Below are 17,344 nucleotides of genomic sequence, written 5' to 3'. Positions count from 1 at the left end.
AATCAAGCACTCTATTTTCAGCAGTAACTTGGTCCTCCTTGATTCTAGCTCAAACACCAAGAGGACACGTACAATGTGTGGGACAGCCTAGAGGACACGTACAAGGGGTGGGACAGCCTAGAGGACCCATACAAGGGGTGGGACAGCCTAGAGGACCCATACAAGGGGTGGGACAGCCTAGAGGATACGTACAAAGGGTGGAATAGACTAGAGGACACGTACAAGGGGTGGGACAGCCAAGAGGACACGTTCAAGGGGTGGGGCAGCCTAGAGGATACGTACAAAGGGTGGGATAGACTAGAGGACACTTACAAAGGGTGGGACAGCCTAGAGGATACGTACAAAGGGTGGGATAGACTAGAGGACACGTACAAGGGGTGGGACAGCCAAGAGGACACGTTCAAGGGGTGGGGCAGCCTAGAGGATACGTACATGGGGTGGGACAGCCTAGAGGACACGTACAAGTGGTGGGAGAGCCTAGAGGACACGTACAAGGGGTGGGACAGCCTAGAGGACACGTACAAGTGGTGGGAGAGCCTAGAGGACACGTACAAGGGGTGGGAGAGCCCAGAGGATACGTACAAGAAGTGGGACAGCCCAGAGGACACGTACAAGGCATGGGACAGCCTAGAGGATACGTATAAGGGGTGAGACAGCCTAGAGGATACGTACATGGGGTGGGACAGCCTAGAGGATACGTACATGGGGTGGGACAGCATAGAGGATACGTACAAGGGGTGGGACAGCCTAGAGGATACGTACAAAGGGTTGGACAGCCTAGACTATACATACAAGGGGTGGGACAGCCTAGAGGACACGTACAAATAGTGGGAGAGCCTAGAGGACACGTACATGGGGTGGGAGAGCCCAGAGGATACGTACAAGAAGTGGGACAGCCCAGAGGACACGTACAAGGCATGGGACAGCCAAGAGGACACGTACAAGCGGTGGGACAGCCTAGAGGATACGTATAAGGGGTGAGACACCCTAGAGGATACGTACATGGGGTGGGACAGCCTAGAGGATACGTACATGGGGTGGGACAGCATAGAGGATACGTACAAGGGGTGGGACAGCTTAGAGGATACGTACAAAGGGTTGGACAGCCTAGACTATACATACAAGGGGTGGGACAGCCTAGATGATACGTACATGGGGTGGGACAGCCTAGAGGATACGTACAAAGGGTTGGACAGCCTAGACTATACATACAAGGGGTGGGACAGCCTAGAGGATAGGTACAAGGGGTGGGACAGCCAAGAGGATACGTACAAGGAGTGGGACAGCCCAGAGGATACGTACAAGGGGTCGGACAGCCCAGAGGATACGTACAAGGCATGGGACAGCCAAGAGGACACGTACAAGGGGTGGGACAGCCTAGAGGATACGTACAAGGGCTGGGATAGCCTAGAGGATACGTACAAGGGATGGGACAGCCTAGAGGACACGTACAAAGGGTGGGACAGCCTAGAGGACACGTACAAGGGGTGGGACAATCTAGAGGACACGTACAGGGGGTGGGACAGCCAAGAGGATACGTACAAGGGGTGGGGCAGCCTAGGGGACACTTGCAAGGGGTGGGCAGCCTAGAGGACACGTACAAGGGGAGGGACAGCGTAGAGGATACGTACAAGGGGTGGGACAGCCAAGAGGACACATACAAGGTGTGGGGCAGCCTAGAGGACACGTACAGGGGGTGGGACAGCCAAGAGGATACGTACAAGGGGTGGGACAGCCAAGAGGACACGTACAAGGTGTGGGGCAGCCTAGAGGACACGTACAGGGGGTGGGACAGCCTAGAGGATACATATAAGGGGTGGGACAACCTGGAGGTCGAACAGTTTGCTTCTCAAGCTGATCACCCATGTTCGATTCCCCATACTGGTGCAATGTGTGAAGAGAATGTGCAGTATGTATGAAATAATGCTAAACGTGCTGTAGAACCATACTTCCTCACAGATTCCAGGAAGGTGAAGGGGTAGTCTCACAGTTAAAGTGGTTGCTCGTCATGCCTAAGGGTACAATGGATACAATGTGTGTAGCCCATATTCAGTGTTCCTCCAAGGCTCATAACTGGGGTGGATATAGGATTTGAACCCACCAACTCAGGGACTGGGAACATGTTTGACAGTTAAACAGGAACAAGAGCTTATTTCATCCTCAGCTGCAAATATATCAACCAATTAACAGAAACCCTTCCAAGAAGTTGATAAATCTCTTTCCTTTTGGCTAACAGCAAAATGACAGTAACCAAAACTGATAGCTCAAACATGTTATAGGTTGCATGTAAAAAACATAGAAAACACAATCAAATGCTTTTCATTATTTATTTCATAACAGTTTCAAAAATATAAACATCATACTGTGTCATGATCAGCATGTAGAGTGTGCTGAATCAATATAAACAGAACTGACAACATGTATGCACCAACATTCATTCATACAACATTTCACACATTAACAAGTCATATTCTAACACTGTTGAGGTCAGTCCTGAATGAATGTGTCTAGTCCATCTCCTCCACACTGGGCCCCCTGCCGGCCCCGCCCTGCTGCTGCGGACCTCCCTGACTGTGGAGTTTGGACATGACTGGGCAGCAGAGTTTCTCCAGCTGCTTGTACTGCTGCTCAAACTCCTCCTTCTCCGCCAGGGAGTTCTTGTCCAGCCACTGCAGCGTCTCCTCACAAGCTTTGCTTATTGTCTGCTTGTCCACATCCTCCATCTTGCTGCCCATCTCGTCCACACTGGCCCTCACACTGAACACGTAGTTCTCCAGGTGGTTCCTGGCAGCGATTCTCTCCTTGTGTTTCTCATCCTCTTCCTTGTACTTCTCAGCTTCAGACACCATTCTATCAATGTCGGCTTTGCTCAGACGACCTTTGTCATTACTGATGGTGACGTTGTTGGACTTGCCAGTGCTCTTGTCAACTGCAGACACATTTAGGATGCCATTAGCATCAATGTCAAATGTCACTTCAATCTGAGGCACACCTCTGGGGGCTGGGGGAATACCTGTGAGCTCAAACTTGCCCAGAATGTTGTTGTCTTTTGTGAGAGCCCTCTCCCCTTCAAACACCTGGATGCTGACACCTGGCTGGTTGTCGGAGTAGGTTGTGAAGGTCTGGTTTGCCTTGGTGGGGATTCTTGTGTTCCTGTCAATCAACTTGGTCATCACACCTCCAGCAGTCTCGATACCCAAGGACAGCGGAGCAACGTCCACCAGCAGAACATCCTTGATGGCGTCGCTCGTGTCCCCACTCAGCACGGCAGCCTGCACTGCAGCTCCGTAAGCCACAGCTTCATCGGGGTTGATGGACTTGTTCAGATCTTTGCCATTCATGAAATTCTGCAGCAGCTTCTGAATCTTGGGGATTCGTGTGGAACCTCCCACCAACACCACATCGTGGATACGAGACTTGTCCAGTTTAGCATCTCTCAGAGCTTTCTCCACTGGCTCCAAAGTTGAGCGGAACAGATCGGAACACAGCTCCTCAAATCGTGCCCTGCTGATTTTGGAGTAAAAGTCCACTCCCTCATGCAGGGAGTCAATTTCTATACCAGCCTCTGTGCTACTGGACAGAGTTCTCTTGGCACGTTCACATGCAGTGCGCAGACGTCTCATGGCACGTGCGTTATTGCTGATGTCCTTCCTGAACTTCCTCTTGAACTCCTGGAGGAAATGGTCCACCATTCGGTTGTCAAAGTCCTCCCCTCCCAGATGAGTATCCCCCGCAGTTGACCTCACCTCAAACACGGAGCCCTCGTCTATGGTCAGCACAGACACGTCAAATGTGCCACCTCCCAAATCAAATATGAGCACATTCCTCTCCCCCTTCAAGTTCTTGTCCAGACCATAGGCCAGGGCAGCTGCAGTAGGCTCGTTGATGATTCTCAATACTTTCAGCCCTGCAATGGCCCCCGCATCCTTGGTCGCCTGTCTCTGAGAGTCGTTGAAGTATGCAGGCACTGTTATCACTGCATCAGTCACCTGCTGTCCAAGGTACGCCTCAGCTGTCTCCTTCATCTTGCTCAGCACCATGGAGCTGATTTCCTCGGGTGCAAACGTCTTCTTTTCTCCCTTGTACTCCACCTGTAGTTTGGGCTTACTGCCTGAACTGTTGACAACGCGGAACGGCCAGTGTTTCATGTCGTTTTGGACAGTGCTGTCCTCAAATTGTCTGCCGATCAGTCTCTTGGCGTCAAACACAGTGTTCTGTGGGTTCAGCGACACCTGGTTTTTAGCGGCATCCCCGAGTAGACGCTCAGTGTCAGTGAAGGCCACGTAGCTGGGGGTGGTTCTGTTGCCCTGGTCGTTGGCGATAATCTCCACCTTTCCATTCTGGAACACACCAACACAAGAGTAGGTGGTTCCCAGGTCTATGCCAATGGCGGGAGCTTTTCCTTTAGGCGCCATTCTCTTCAAAACAACCAACTTCAATAATATCTTCTTGAACTAAGTCACTTCAGTGTAGCCTATCTGACAGTCAGAAAGTGTGTGGTCTCCCTCGCTACTTCTCTGTGTATCGGTAGTATACAGTAGTGTACGCTTCCAGCTTGGTGTATGGCTGTGGTCTGACAGACCGCCTGTATATATACCAGTCCCCTTACCTTCTCCATACTTCCACACCAGCGTGGATTTGTGTACAACCGTCTCGTCTCTTCAGGAAACCTCTAGAATGTGACGTCACAACTTACAGGGGAATCCCTGTAAGGGAAGTAACTCTTCGCAGATTCTCGAATTTGCTTTTGGCAACTCAACATGTAGTTTATTTCCTGAATGATGTCACGGTCTCACTTATCTTGTGCGACTTAGGAACTGAGGAAATCGGGTGCGAGTGTAGAATCCGCTCTCCACCCTCTAACTATATTAAATATACATCAATCTATGCAATGTTTATATTCTCCCTACCAAAGACCATATTATTTACCGATTTGGTCTGTCCCCACCAAAATATTCCCTATTTGGGATGACATCAAGGTGGCGAACGTATTCTACAGCCTTATTATATGTTCTTTAAAAAAGACTGACTGTTTGGAAACATATATACAGAATTGTTTTGGTAAACTACATCAGTTTTGATTAGTGCTTTGTGTTCGTGTAAAATGCTCTATCGTTCTCTTTTTCGGTGTGTTTTTGGTGAATACATATGTGATTCAATGACATATGATTTGTGGGGTAAGCCAGGGTGTGAATATAACAACTGTGTAACATAATTAAAATAATTACCCTCCCCTTATGCAGAGACTATAAAAATTAATGTATTTTATGGTCTGTGGCTAATGCTTGTCATATTTTTAGATGAATCTCCTCGTATCCTTGTACATTGTTTATCACGAGCCTCCCAAAGTCACAAGCACTGTCTATTTAACATAAAATGTCCATTTTCTTCCCACGGCCCTCCCCTAATCTGTGTATGATTTGTTTATGACCCTCCACAAGAGACTGTCATATATCATATTTTGGGATGACCCTACCCTGACTCCCTCTGCACACACACACACGCACGCACACACACACACACACACACTCTCTCTCTCTCTCTCACACACACACACACACTCACACACACACTCACACTCTCACACACACTCACACACTCACACTTGTCATACAGGTCCCTATACCCTTCTGAGTGAAATTTCTAGCAGATTGAACTACTCACTGCTGGCATCTCAAAACAAATATATGGGTGTCAAATAAGGATATAAATAAGAAGTCAACTTTTCATATCGTGTCGTCCTTTGTGTTTTGCCAAAAGTCATAAATCGTACAAACAATCCATGAGGAAAATCCTGTGGCACAAACTGTGAGAAGTGATGATGTATCCTGTCCTGATGTATCTCACTTATAAACAGAAACATTGGAAAATGTGAAATAAGAAGAAATAAAGGTGTGAAGGTGTTTCCGAAAGTGCCAGCAAGCGAATTGAACGCATCTCAAATCATGGTGCACACGTGCAAGACCGGCTCGTAATTTCGCACGTGCAACGCTAACTTGGTTTCTCGTTCCAACAAGTGATCTGAACATTGTCCTGCTTAATGTGTATATCTACATATAATACGGATGGGGATGAGACGAGTTTATCAGAAAGCAACTAAAACATCGTACCAGAACATAAGGTGTAAATGACAGCAACAGTATGACGTGAAGTCATTACATTGTACACACCATTCATAAGTCCCCATGCATCGGCTGTGTTGGTGGAGAGTGGACTGAACAAGTTTGTTTGTTTGTTGTTCAACACCGCACTCAGCACTCATCTTTGAATCATATACGATGCGACCCAGAATCGGTCGCGTCATGGACATTCAATGACTGTAACTTGTACTCACTCACTCACTCACTCTTAGACATTCATCAAAATGAGATCGACGTCTTACGTCGGTGTTTCAAAAAGATCCATGGAAATTTCTGACATAGAAAAAAAGAACTGCTGGCGCTTAGCTATTTTCCCTAATTGTATTCTTTAAGTGACAAACCTTTGGCATCGCATTTCCTTATGGATTATCTCCCTTTGACCACACGAGCACTGTACCTTTGACTTTGACGGTCTTCACTTTACTACAGCATTTTCTCGCAGACTGCATTAAGACCAAACTATGTTTTCATTCGTTGCTATACCGAGGTTTTGCTATCAAATTAGCTCAGGTCCAAATGAAAATGTTTCTTTGGTTATTTGTTTCAGAAAAGATGACTGCTAAATCTGTTCAAAGTGCATGATATTCATGTTTCTACAGCAACTTGTTCGTGCATCAACCTCTGTCAGGGAAGGCTGGTATCATTTTTAGGTGTTTGCCCTTCACAGTAATTAACAGTTAGTATTTCTTAGATTGATGTAGTTTGTATAAAACGTAGCCACATTTTCTTGGCAAATGACAAGATTTCACCAGCCTGTAAATATGAATCAAACCAGCCAGGTCACAGCAGCAGTCCGACAATCAAGCACTCTATTTTCAGCAGTAACTTGGTCCTCCTTGATTCTAGCTCAAACACCAAGAGGACACGTACAAGGTGTGGGACAGCCTAGAGGATACGTACAAAGGGTGGGATAGACTAGATGACACGTACAAGGGGTGGGGCAGCCTAGAGGACACGTTCAAGGGGTGGGGCAGCCAAGAGGACACGTTCAAGGGGTGGGGCAGCCTAGAGGATACGTACATGGGGGTGGGACAGCCCAGAGGACACGTACAAGGGGTGGGGCAGCCTAGAGGACACGTACAAGGGGTGGGACAGCCAAGAGGACACGTTCAAGGGGTGGGGCAGCCTAGAGGATACGTACATGGGGGTGGGACAGCCCAGAGGACACGTACAAGAAGTGGGACAGCCCAGAGGACACGTACAAGGCATGGGACATCCTAGAGGACACGTATAAGGGGTGAGACACCCTAGAGGATACGTACATGGGGTGGGACAGCCTAGAGGATACGTACATGGGGTGGGACAATATAGAGGATACGTACAAGGGGTGGGACAGCCTAGAGGATACGTACAAAGGGTTGGACAGCCCAGAGGACACGTACAAGTAGTGGGAGAGCCTAGAGGACACGTACATGGGGTGGGAGAGCCCAGAGGATACGTACAAGAAGTGGGACAGCCCAGAGGACACGTACAAGGCATGGGACAGCCAAGAGGACACGTACAAGCGGTGGGACAGCCTAGAGGATACGTATAAGGGGTGAGACACCCTAGAGGATACGTACATGGGGTGGGACAGCCTAGAGGATACGTACATGGGGTGGGACAGCATAGAGGATACGTATAAAGGGGTGGGACAGCCTAGAGGATACGTACAGGGGGTGGGACAGCCAAGAGGACACGTATAAAGGGGTGGGACAACCTAGAGGATACGTACAGGGAATGGGACAGCCAAGAGGACACGTATAAAGGGGTGGGACAGCCTAGAGGATATGTACAAGTGGTGGGACAGCCAAGAGGACACGTATAAAGGGGTGGGACAGCCTAGAGGACACGTACAGGGGGTGGGACAGCCTAGAGGATACATATAAGGGGTGGGACAACCTGGAGGTCAAACAGTTTGCTTCTCAAGCTGATCACCCATGTTCGATTCCCCATACTGGTGCAATGTGTGAAGAGAATGTGCAGTATGTATGAAATAATGCTAAACGTGCTGTAGAACCATACTTCACAGATTCCAGGAAGTTGAAGGGGTAGTCTCACAGTTAAAGTGGTTGCTCTTCATGCCTAAGGGTACAATGGATACAATGTGTGTAGCCCCTATTCAGTGTTCCTCAAAGGCTCATAACTGGGGTGGATATAGGATTTGAACCCACCAACTCAGTGACTGGGAACATGTTTGACAGTTAAACAGGAACAAGAGCTTATTTCATCCTCAGCTGCAAATATATCAACCAATTAACAGAAACCCTTCCAAGAAGTTGATAAATCTCTTTCCTTTTGGCTAACAGCAAAATGACAGTAACCAAAACTGATAGCTCAAACATGTTATAGGTTGCATGTAAAAACATAGAAAACACAATCAAATGCTTTTCATTATTTATTTCATAACAGTTTCAAAAATATAAACATCATACTGTGTCATGATCAGCATGTAGAGTGTGCTGAATCAATATAAACAGAACTGACAACATGTATGCACCAACATTCATTCATACAACATTTCACACATTAACAAGTCTTATTCTAACACTGTTGAGGTCAGTCCTGAATGGATGTGTCTAGTCCATCTCCTCCACACTGGGCCCCCTACTGGGCCCCCTGCTGGCCCCGCCCTCCTGCTGCGGACCTCCCTGACTGTGGAGTTTGGACATGACTGGGCAGCAGAGCCTCTCAAGCTGCTTGTACTGCTGCTCAAACTCCTCCTTCTCCGCCAGGGAGTTCTTGTCCAGCCACTGCAGCGTCTCCTCACAAGCTTTGCTTATTGTCTGCTTGTCCACATCCTCCATCTTGCTGCCCATCTCGTCCACACTGGCCCTCACACTGAACACGTAGTTCTCCAGGTGGTTCCTGGCAGCGATTCTCTCCTTGTGTTTCTCATCCTCTTCCTTGTACTTCTCAGCTTCAGACACCATTCTATCAATGTCGGCCTTGCTCAGACGACCTTTGTCATTACTGATGGTGACGTTGTTGGACTTGCCAGTGCTCTTGTCAACTGCAGACACATTCAGGATGCCATTAGCATCAATGTCAAATGTCACTTCAATCTGAGGCACACCTCTGGGGGCTGGGGGAATACCTGTGAGCTCAAACTTGCCCAGAATGTTGTTGTCTTTCGTGAGACCCCTCTCCCCTTCAAACACCTGGATGCTGACACCTGGCTGGTTGTCGGAGTAGGTTGTGAAGGTCTGGTTTGCCTTGGTGGGGATTCTTGTGTTCCAATCAATCAACTTGGTCATCACACCTCCAGCAGTCTCGATACCCAAGGACAGCGGAGCAACGTCCACCAGCAGAACATCCTTGATGGCGTCGCTCGTGTCCCCACTCAGCACGGCAGCCTGCACTGCAGCTCCGTAAGCCACAGCTTCATCGGGGTTGATGGACTTGTTCAGATCTTTGCCATTCATGAAATTCTGCAGCAGCTTCTGAATCTTGGGGATTCGTGTGGAACCTCCCACCAACACCACATCGTGGATACGAGACTTGTCCAGTTTAGCATCTCTCAGAGCTTTCTCCACTGGCTCCAAAGTTGAGCGGAACAGATCGGAACACAGCTCCTCAAATCGTGCCCTGCTGATTTTGGAGTAAAAGTCCACTCCCTCATGCAGGGAGTCAATTTCTATACCAGCCTCTGTGCTACTGGACAGAGTTCTCTTGGCACGTTCACATGCAGTGCGCAGACGTCTCATGGCACGTGCGTTATTGCTGATGTCCTTCCTGAACTTCCTCTTGAACTCCTGGAGGAAATGGTCCACCATTCGGTTGTCAAAGTCCTCCCCTCCCAGATGAGTATCCCCCGCAGTTGACCTCACCTCAAACACGGAGCCCTCGTCTATGGTCAGCACAGACACGTCAAATGTGCCACCTCCCAAATCAAATATGAGCACATTCCTCTCCCCCTTCAAGTTCTTGTCCAGACCATAGGCCAGGGCAGCTGCAGTAGGCTCGTTGATGATTCTCAATACTTTCAGCCCTGCAATGGCCCCCGCATCCTTGGTCGCCTGTCTCTGAGAGTCGTTGAAGTATGCAGGCACTGTTATCACTGCATCAGTCACCTGCTGTCCAAGGTACGCCTCAGCTGTCTCCTTCATCTTGCTCAGCACCATGGAGCTGATTTCCTCGGGTGCAAACGTCTTCTTTTCTCCCTTGTACTCCACCTGTAGTTTGGGCTTACTGCCTGAACTGTTGACAACGCGGAACGGCCAGTGTTTCATGTCGTTTTGGACAGTGCTGTCCTCAAATTGTCTGCCGATCAGTCTCTTGGCGTCAAACACAGTGTTCTGTGGGTTCAGCGACACCTGGTTTTTAGCGGCATCCCCGAGTAGACGCTCAGTGTCAGTGAAGGCCACGTAGCTGGGGGTGGTTCTGTTGCCCTGGTCGTTGGCGATAATCTCCACCTTTCCATTCTGGAACACACCAACACAAGAGTAGGTGGTTCCCAGGTCTATGCCAATGGCGGGAGCTTTTCCTTTAGGCGCCATTCTCTTCAAAACAACCAACTTCAATAATATCTTCTTGAACTAAGTCACTTCAGTGTAGCCTATCTGACAGTCAGAAAGTGTGTGGTCTCCCTCGCTACTTCTCTGTGTATCGGTAGTATACAGTAGTGTACGCTTCCAGCTTGGTGTATGGCTGTGGTCTGACAGACCGCCTGTATATATACCTGTCCCCTTACCTTCTCCATACTTCCACACCAGCGTGGATTTGTGTACAACCGTCTCGTTTCTTCAGGAAACCTCTAGAATGTGACGTCACAACTTACAGGGGAATCCCTGTAAGGGAAGTAACTCTTCGCAGATTCTCGAATTTGCTTTTGGCAACTCAACATGTAGTTTATTTCCTGAATGATGTCACGGTCTCACTTATCTTGTGCGACTTAGGAACTGAGGAAATCGGGTGCGAGTGTAGAATCCGCTCTCCACCCTCTAACTATATTAAATATACATCAATCTATGCAATGTTTATATTCTCCCTACCAAAGACCATATTATTTACCGATTTGGTCTGTCCCCACCAAAATATTCCCTATTTGGGATGACATCAAGGTGGCGAATGTATTCTACAGCCTTATTATATGTTCTTTAAAAAAGACTGACTGTTTGGAAACATATATACAGAATTGTTTTGGTAAACTACATCAGTTTTGATTAGTGCTTTGTGTTCGTGTAAAATGCTCTATCGTTCTCTTTTTCGGTGTGTTTTTGGTGAATACATATGTGATTCAATGACATATGATTTGTGGGGTAAGCCAGGGTGTGAATATAACAACTGTGTAACATAATTAAAATAATTACCCTCCCCTTATGCAGAGACTATAAAAATTAATGTAGTTTATGGTCTGTGACTAATGCTTGTCATATTTTTAGATGAATCTCCTCGTATCCTTGTACATTGTTTATCACGAGCCTCCCAAAGCCACAAGCACTGTCTATTTTACCATAAAATGTCCATTTTCTTCCCACGGCCCTCCCCTAATCTGTGTATGATTTGTTTATGACCCTCCACAAGAGACTGTCATATATCATATTTTGGGATGACCCTACCCTGACTCCCTCTGCACACACACACACACGCACGCACACACACACACACACACTCTCTCTCTCTCTCTCTCTCTCTCTCTCTCTCTCTCACACACACACACACACACACTCACACACACACTCACACTCTCACACACACTCACACACTCACACTTGTCATACAGGTCCCTATACCCTTCTGAGTGAAATTTCTAGCAGATTGAACTACTCACTGCTGGCATCTCAAAACAAATATATGGGTGTCAAATAAGGATATAAATAAGAAGTCAACTTTTCATATCGTGTCGTCCTTTGTGTTTTGCCAAAAGTCATAAATCGTACAAACAATCCATGAGGAAAATCCTGTGGCACAAACTGTGAGAAGTGATGATGTATCCTGTCCTGATGTATCTCACTTATAAACAGAAACATTGGAAAATGTGAAATAAGAAGAAATAAAGGTGTGAAGGTGTTTCCGAAAGTGCCAGCAAGCGAATTGAACGCATCTCAAATCATGGTGCACACGTGCAAGACCGGCTCGTAATTTCGCACGTGCAACGCTAACTTGGTTTCTCGTTCCAACAAGTGATCTGAACATTGTCCTGCTTAATGTGTATATCTACATATAATACGGATGGGGATGAGACGAGTTTATCAGAAAGCAACTAAAACATCGTACCAGAACATAAGGTGTAAATGACAGCAACAGTATGACGTGAAGTCATTACATTGTACACACCATTCATAAGTCCCCATGCATCGGCTGTGTTGGTGGAGAGTGGACTGAACAAGTTTGTTTGTTTGTTGTTCAACACCGCACTCAGCACTCATCTTTGAATCATATACGATGCGACCCAGAATCGGTCGCGTCATGGACATTCAATGACTGTAACTTGTACTCACTCACTCACTCACTCTTAGACATTCATCAAAATGAGATCGACGTCTTACGTCGGTGTTTCAAAAAGATCCATGGAAATTTCTGACATAGAAAAAAAGAACTGCTGGCGCTTAGCTATTTTCCCTAATTGTATTCTTTAAGTGACAAACCTTTGGCATCGCATTTCCTTATGGATTATCTCCCTTTGACCACACGAGCACTGTACCTTTGACTTTGACGGTCTTCACTTTACTACAGCATTTTCTCGCAGACTGCATTAAGACCAAACTATGTTTTCATTCGTTGCTATACCGAGGTTTTGCTATCAAATTAGCTCAGGTCCAAATGAAAATGTTTCTTTGGTTATTTGTTTCAGAAAAGATGACTGCTAAATCTGTTCAAAGTGCATGATATTCATGTTTCTACAGCAACTTGTTCGTGCATCAACCTCTGTCAGGGAAGGCTGGTATCATTTTTAGGTGTTTGCCCTTCACAGTAATTAACAGTTAGTATTTCTTAGATTGATGTAGTTTGTATAAAACGTAGCCACATTTTCTTGGCAAATGACAAGATTTCACCAGCCTGTAAATATGAATCAAACCAGCCAGGTCACAGCAGCAGTCCGACAATCAAGCACTCTATTTTCAGCAGTAACTTGGTCCTCCTTGATTCTAGCTCAAACACCAAGAGGACACGTACAAGGTGTGGGACAGCCTAGAGGATACGTACAAAGGGTGGGATAGACTAGATGACACGTACAAGGGGTGGGGCAGCCTAGAGGACACGTTCAAGGGGTGGGGCAGCCAAGAGGACACGTTCAAGGGGTGGGGCAGCCTAGAGGATACGTACATGGGGGTGGGACAGCCCAGAGGACACGTACAAGGGGTGGGGCAGCCTAGAGGACACGTACAAGGGGTGGGACAGCCAAGAGGACACGTTCAAGGGGTGGGGCAGCCTAGAGGATACGTACATGGGGGTGGGACAGCCCAGAGGACACGTACAAGAAGTGGGACAGCCCAGAGGACACGTACAAGGCATGGGACATCCTAGAGGATACGTATAAGGGGTGAGACACCCTAGAGGATACGTACATGGGGTGGGACAGCCTAGAGGATACGTACATGGGGTGGGACAATATAGAGGATACGTACAAGGGGTGGGACAGCCTAGAGGATACGTACAAAGGGTTGGACAGCCCAGAGGACACGTACAAGTAGTGGGAGAGCCTAGAGGACACGTACATGGGGTGGGAGAGCCCAGAGGATACGTACAAGAAGTGGGACAGCCCAGAGGACACGTACAAGGCATGGGACAGCCAAGAGGACACGTACAAGCGGTGGGACAGCCTAGAGGATACGTATAAGGGGTGAGACACCCTAGAGGATACGTACATGGGGTGGGACAGCCTAGAGGATACGTACATGGGGTGGGACAGCATAGAGGATACGTATAAAGGGGTGGGACAGCCTAGAGGATCCGTACAGGGGGTGGGACAGCCAAGAGGACACGTATAAAGGGGTGGGACAACCTAGAGGATACGTACAGGGAATGGGACAGCCAAGAGGACACGTATAAAGGGGTGGGACAGCCTAGAGGATATGTACAAGTGGTGGGACAGCCAAGAGGACACGTATAAAGGGGTGGGACAGCCTAGAGGACACGTACAGGGGGTGGGACAGCCTAGAGGATACATATAAGGGGTGGGACAACCTGGAGGTCAAACAGTTTGCTTCTCAAGCTGATCACCCATGTTCGATTCCCCATACTGGTGCAATGTGTGAAGAGAATGTGCAGTATGTATGAAATAATGCTAAACGTGCTGTAGAACCATACTTCACAGATTCCAGGAAGGTGAAGGGGTAGTCTCACAGTTAAAGTGGTTGCTCTTCATGCCTAAGGGTACAATGGATACAATGTGTGTAGCCCCTATTCAGTGTTCCTCAAAGGCTCATAACTGGGGTGGATATAGGATTTGAACCCACCAACTCAGTGACTGGGAACATGTTTGACAGTTAAACAGGAACAAGAGCTTATTTCATCCTCAGCTGCAAATATATCAACCAATTAACAGAAACCTTTCCAAGAAGTTGATAAATCTCTTTCCTTTTGGCTAACAGCAAAATGACAGTAACCAAAACTGATAGCTCAAACATGTTATAGGTTGCATGTAAAAACATAGAAAACACAATCAAATGCTTTTCATTATTTATTTCATAACAGTTTCAAAAATATAAACATCATACTGTGTCATGATCAGCATGTAGAGTGTGCTGAATCAATATAAACAGAACTGACAACATGTATGCACCAACATTCATTCATACAACATTTCACACATTAACAAGTCTTATTCTAACACTGTTGAGGTCAGTCCTGAATGGATGTGTCTAGTCCATCTCCTCCACACTGGGCCCCCTACTGGGCCCCCTGCTGGCCCCGCCCTCCTGCTGCGGACCTCCCTGACTGTGGAGTTTGGACATGACTGGGGAGCAGAGCCTCTCAAGCTGCTTGTACTGCTGCTCAAACTCCTCCTTCTCCGCCAGGGAGTTCTTGTCCAGCCACTGCAGCGTCTCCTCACAAGCTTTGCTTATTGTCTGCTTGTCCACATCCTCCATCTTGCTGCCCATCTCGTCCACACTGGCCCTCACACTGAACACGTAGTTCTCCAGGTGGTTCCTGGCAGCGATTCTCTCCTTGTGTTTCTCATCCTCTTCCTTGTACTTCTCAGCTTCAGACACCATTCTATCAATGTCGGCCTTGCTCAGACGACCTTTGTCATTACTGATGGTGACGTTGTTGGACTTGCCAGTGCTCTTGTCAACTGCAGACACATTCAGGATGCCATTAGCATCAATGTCAAATGTCACTTCAATCTGAGGCACACCTCTGGGGGCTGGGGGAATACCTGTGAGCTCAAACTTGCCCAGAATGTTGTTGTCTTTCGTGAGACCCCTCTCCCCTTCAAACACCTGGATGCTGACACCTGGCTGGTTGTCGGAGTAGGTTGTGAAGGTCTGGTTTGCCTTGGTGGGGATTCTTGTGTTCCGATCAATCAACTTGGTCATCACACCTCCAGCAGTCTCGATACCCAAGGACAGCGGAGCAACGTCCACCAGCAGAACATCCTTGATGGCGTCGCTCGTGTCCCCACTCAGCACGGCAGCCTGCACTGCAGCTCCGTAAGCCACAGCTTCATCGGGGTTGATGGACTTGTTCAGATCTTTGCCATTCATGAAAGTCTGCAGCAGCTTCTGAATCTTGGGGATTCGTGTGGAACCTCCCACCAACACCACATCGTGGATGCGAGACTTGTCCAGTTTAGCATCTCTCAGAGCTTTCTCCACTGGCTCCAAAGTTGAGCGGAACAGATCGGAACACAGCTCCTCAAATCGTGCCCTGCTGATTTTGGAGTAAAAGTCCACTCCCTCATGCAGGGAGTCAATTTCTATACCGGCCTCTGTGCTGCTGGACAGAGTTCTCTTGGCACGTTCACATGCAGTGCGCAGACGTCTCATGGCACGTGCGTTATTGCTGATGTCCTTCCTGAACTTCCTCTTGAACTCCTGGAGGAAATGGTCCACCATTCGGTTGTCAAAGTCCTCCCCTCCCAGATGAGTATCCCCCGCAGTTGACCTCACCTCAAACACGGAGCCCTCGTCTATGGTCAGCACAGACACGTCAAATGTGCCACCTCCCAAATCAAATATGAGCACATTCCTCTCCCCCTTCAAGTTCTTGTCCAGACCATAGGCCAGGGCAGCTGCAGTAGGCTCGTTGATGATTCTCAATACTTTCAGCCCTGCAATGGCCCCCGCATCCTTGGTCGCCTGTCTCTGAGAGTCGTTGAAGTATGCAGGCACTGTTATCACTGCATCAGTCACCTGCTGTCCAAGGTACGCCTCAGCTGTCTCCTTCATCTTGCTCAGCACCATGGAGCTGATTTCCTCGGGTGCAAACGTCTTCTTTTCTCCCTTGTACTCCACCTGTAGTTTGGGCTTACTGCCTGAACTGTTGACAACGCGGAACGGCCAGTGTTTCATGTCGTTTTGGACAGTGCTGTCCTCAAATTGTCTGCCGATCAGTCTCTTGGCGTCAAACACAGTGTTCTGTGGGTTCAGCGACACCTGGTTTTTAGCGGCATCCCCGAGCAGACGCTCAGTGTCAGTGAAGGCCACGTAGCTGGGGGTCGTTCTGTTGCCCTGGTCGTTGGCTATAATCTCTACCTTTGCATTCTGGAACACACCAACACAAGAGTAGGTGGTTCCCAGGTCTATGCCAATGGCGGGAGCTTTTCCTTTAGGCGCCATTCTCTTCAAAACAACCAACTTCAATAATATCTTCTTGAACTAAGTCACTTCAGTGTACCTGACTGCTCCGCTGTGTATCGGTAGTATACAGTAGTATATGCTTCCAGCTTGGTGTATGGCTGTGTTCTGACAGAAAGCCTGTATATATATCAGTCCCCTTACCTTCTCCATACTTCCACACCAGCGTGGATTTGTGTACAACCGTCTCGTCTCTTCAGGAAACCGCTAGAATGTGACGTCACAACTTACAGGGGAATCCCTGTAAGGGAAGTAACTCTTCGCAGACTCTCGAATTTGCTTTTGGCAACTGAACATGTAGTTTATTTCCTGAATGATGTCACGGTGTCACTTTTCTTGTGCGAGTTAGGAACTGAGAAAACGTTACATATTCCCTTAATATATGTTCTTAAAAGATGACAGACAATTGGATACAATTACAAATTTGTTTTTGGTTCAAGATCACATATCCGTTTACATGTTTATGTTAGGGCCTATGTT

At 47.7% G+C, this 17,344-nt stretch overlaps 3 protein-coding genes across 3 annotated transcripts; all 3 read right to left on the bottom strand.

The window, feature by feature from the left end:
* Positions 1–2,313: 2,313 nt before the first annotated feature.
* LOC139466692 (heat shock protein 70 B2-like) lies at positions 2,314–4,569 on the bottom strand. Its single transcript, XM_071248320.1, has one exon. It carries the CDS (start codon positions 4,413–4,415, stop codon positions 2,508–2,510), a length of 1,908 nt encoding a protein of 635 aa, XP_071104421.1. The 5' UTR covers positions 4,416–4,569; the 3' UTR covers positions 2,314–2,507.
* A 3,935-nt stretch (positions 4,570–8,504) lies between these two features.
* LOC139466691 (heat shock protein 70 A2-like) lies at positions 8,505–10,772 on the bottom strand. The gene has a single exon (XM_071248319.1). The coding sequence runs from the start codon at positions 10,616–10,618 to the stop codon at positions 8,699–8,701; it is 1,920 nt and encodes a 639-aa protein (XP_071104420.1). The 5' UTR covers positions 10,619–10,772; the 3' UTR covers positions 8,505–8,698.
* A 3,960-nt stretch (positions 10,773–14,732) lies between these two features.
* LOC139466690 (heat shock protein 70 A2-like) lies at positions 14,733–16,975 on the bottom strand. Its single transcript, XM_071248318.1, has one exon. The coding sequence runs from the start codon at positions 16,844–16,846 to the stop codon at positions 14,927–14,929; it is 1,920 nt and encodes a 639-aa protein (XP_071104419.1). The 5' UTR covers positions 16,847–16,975; the 3' UTR covers positions 14,733–14,926.
* Between the last annotated feature and the right edge of the window lie 369 nt (positions 16,976–17,344).

Source organism: Haliotis cracherodii, unplaced genomic scaffold (assembly GCF_022045235.1).
Source record: "Haliotis cracherodii isolate W230 unplaced genomic scaffold, xgHalCrac1.p SCAF_19, whole genome shotgun sequence".
In the NCBI taxonomy this organism is placed as follows: domain Eukaryota; kingdom Metazoa; phylum Mollusca; class Gastropoda; order Lepetellida; family Haliotidae; genus Haliotis; species Haliotis cracherodii.
The sequence above is the reverse complement of the archived record's forward strand: the minus strand, read 5'-3'. Positions and strand labels throughout refer to the sequence as shown.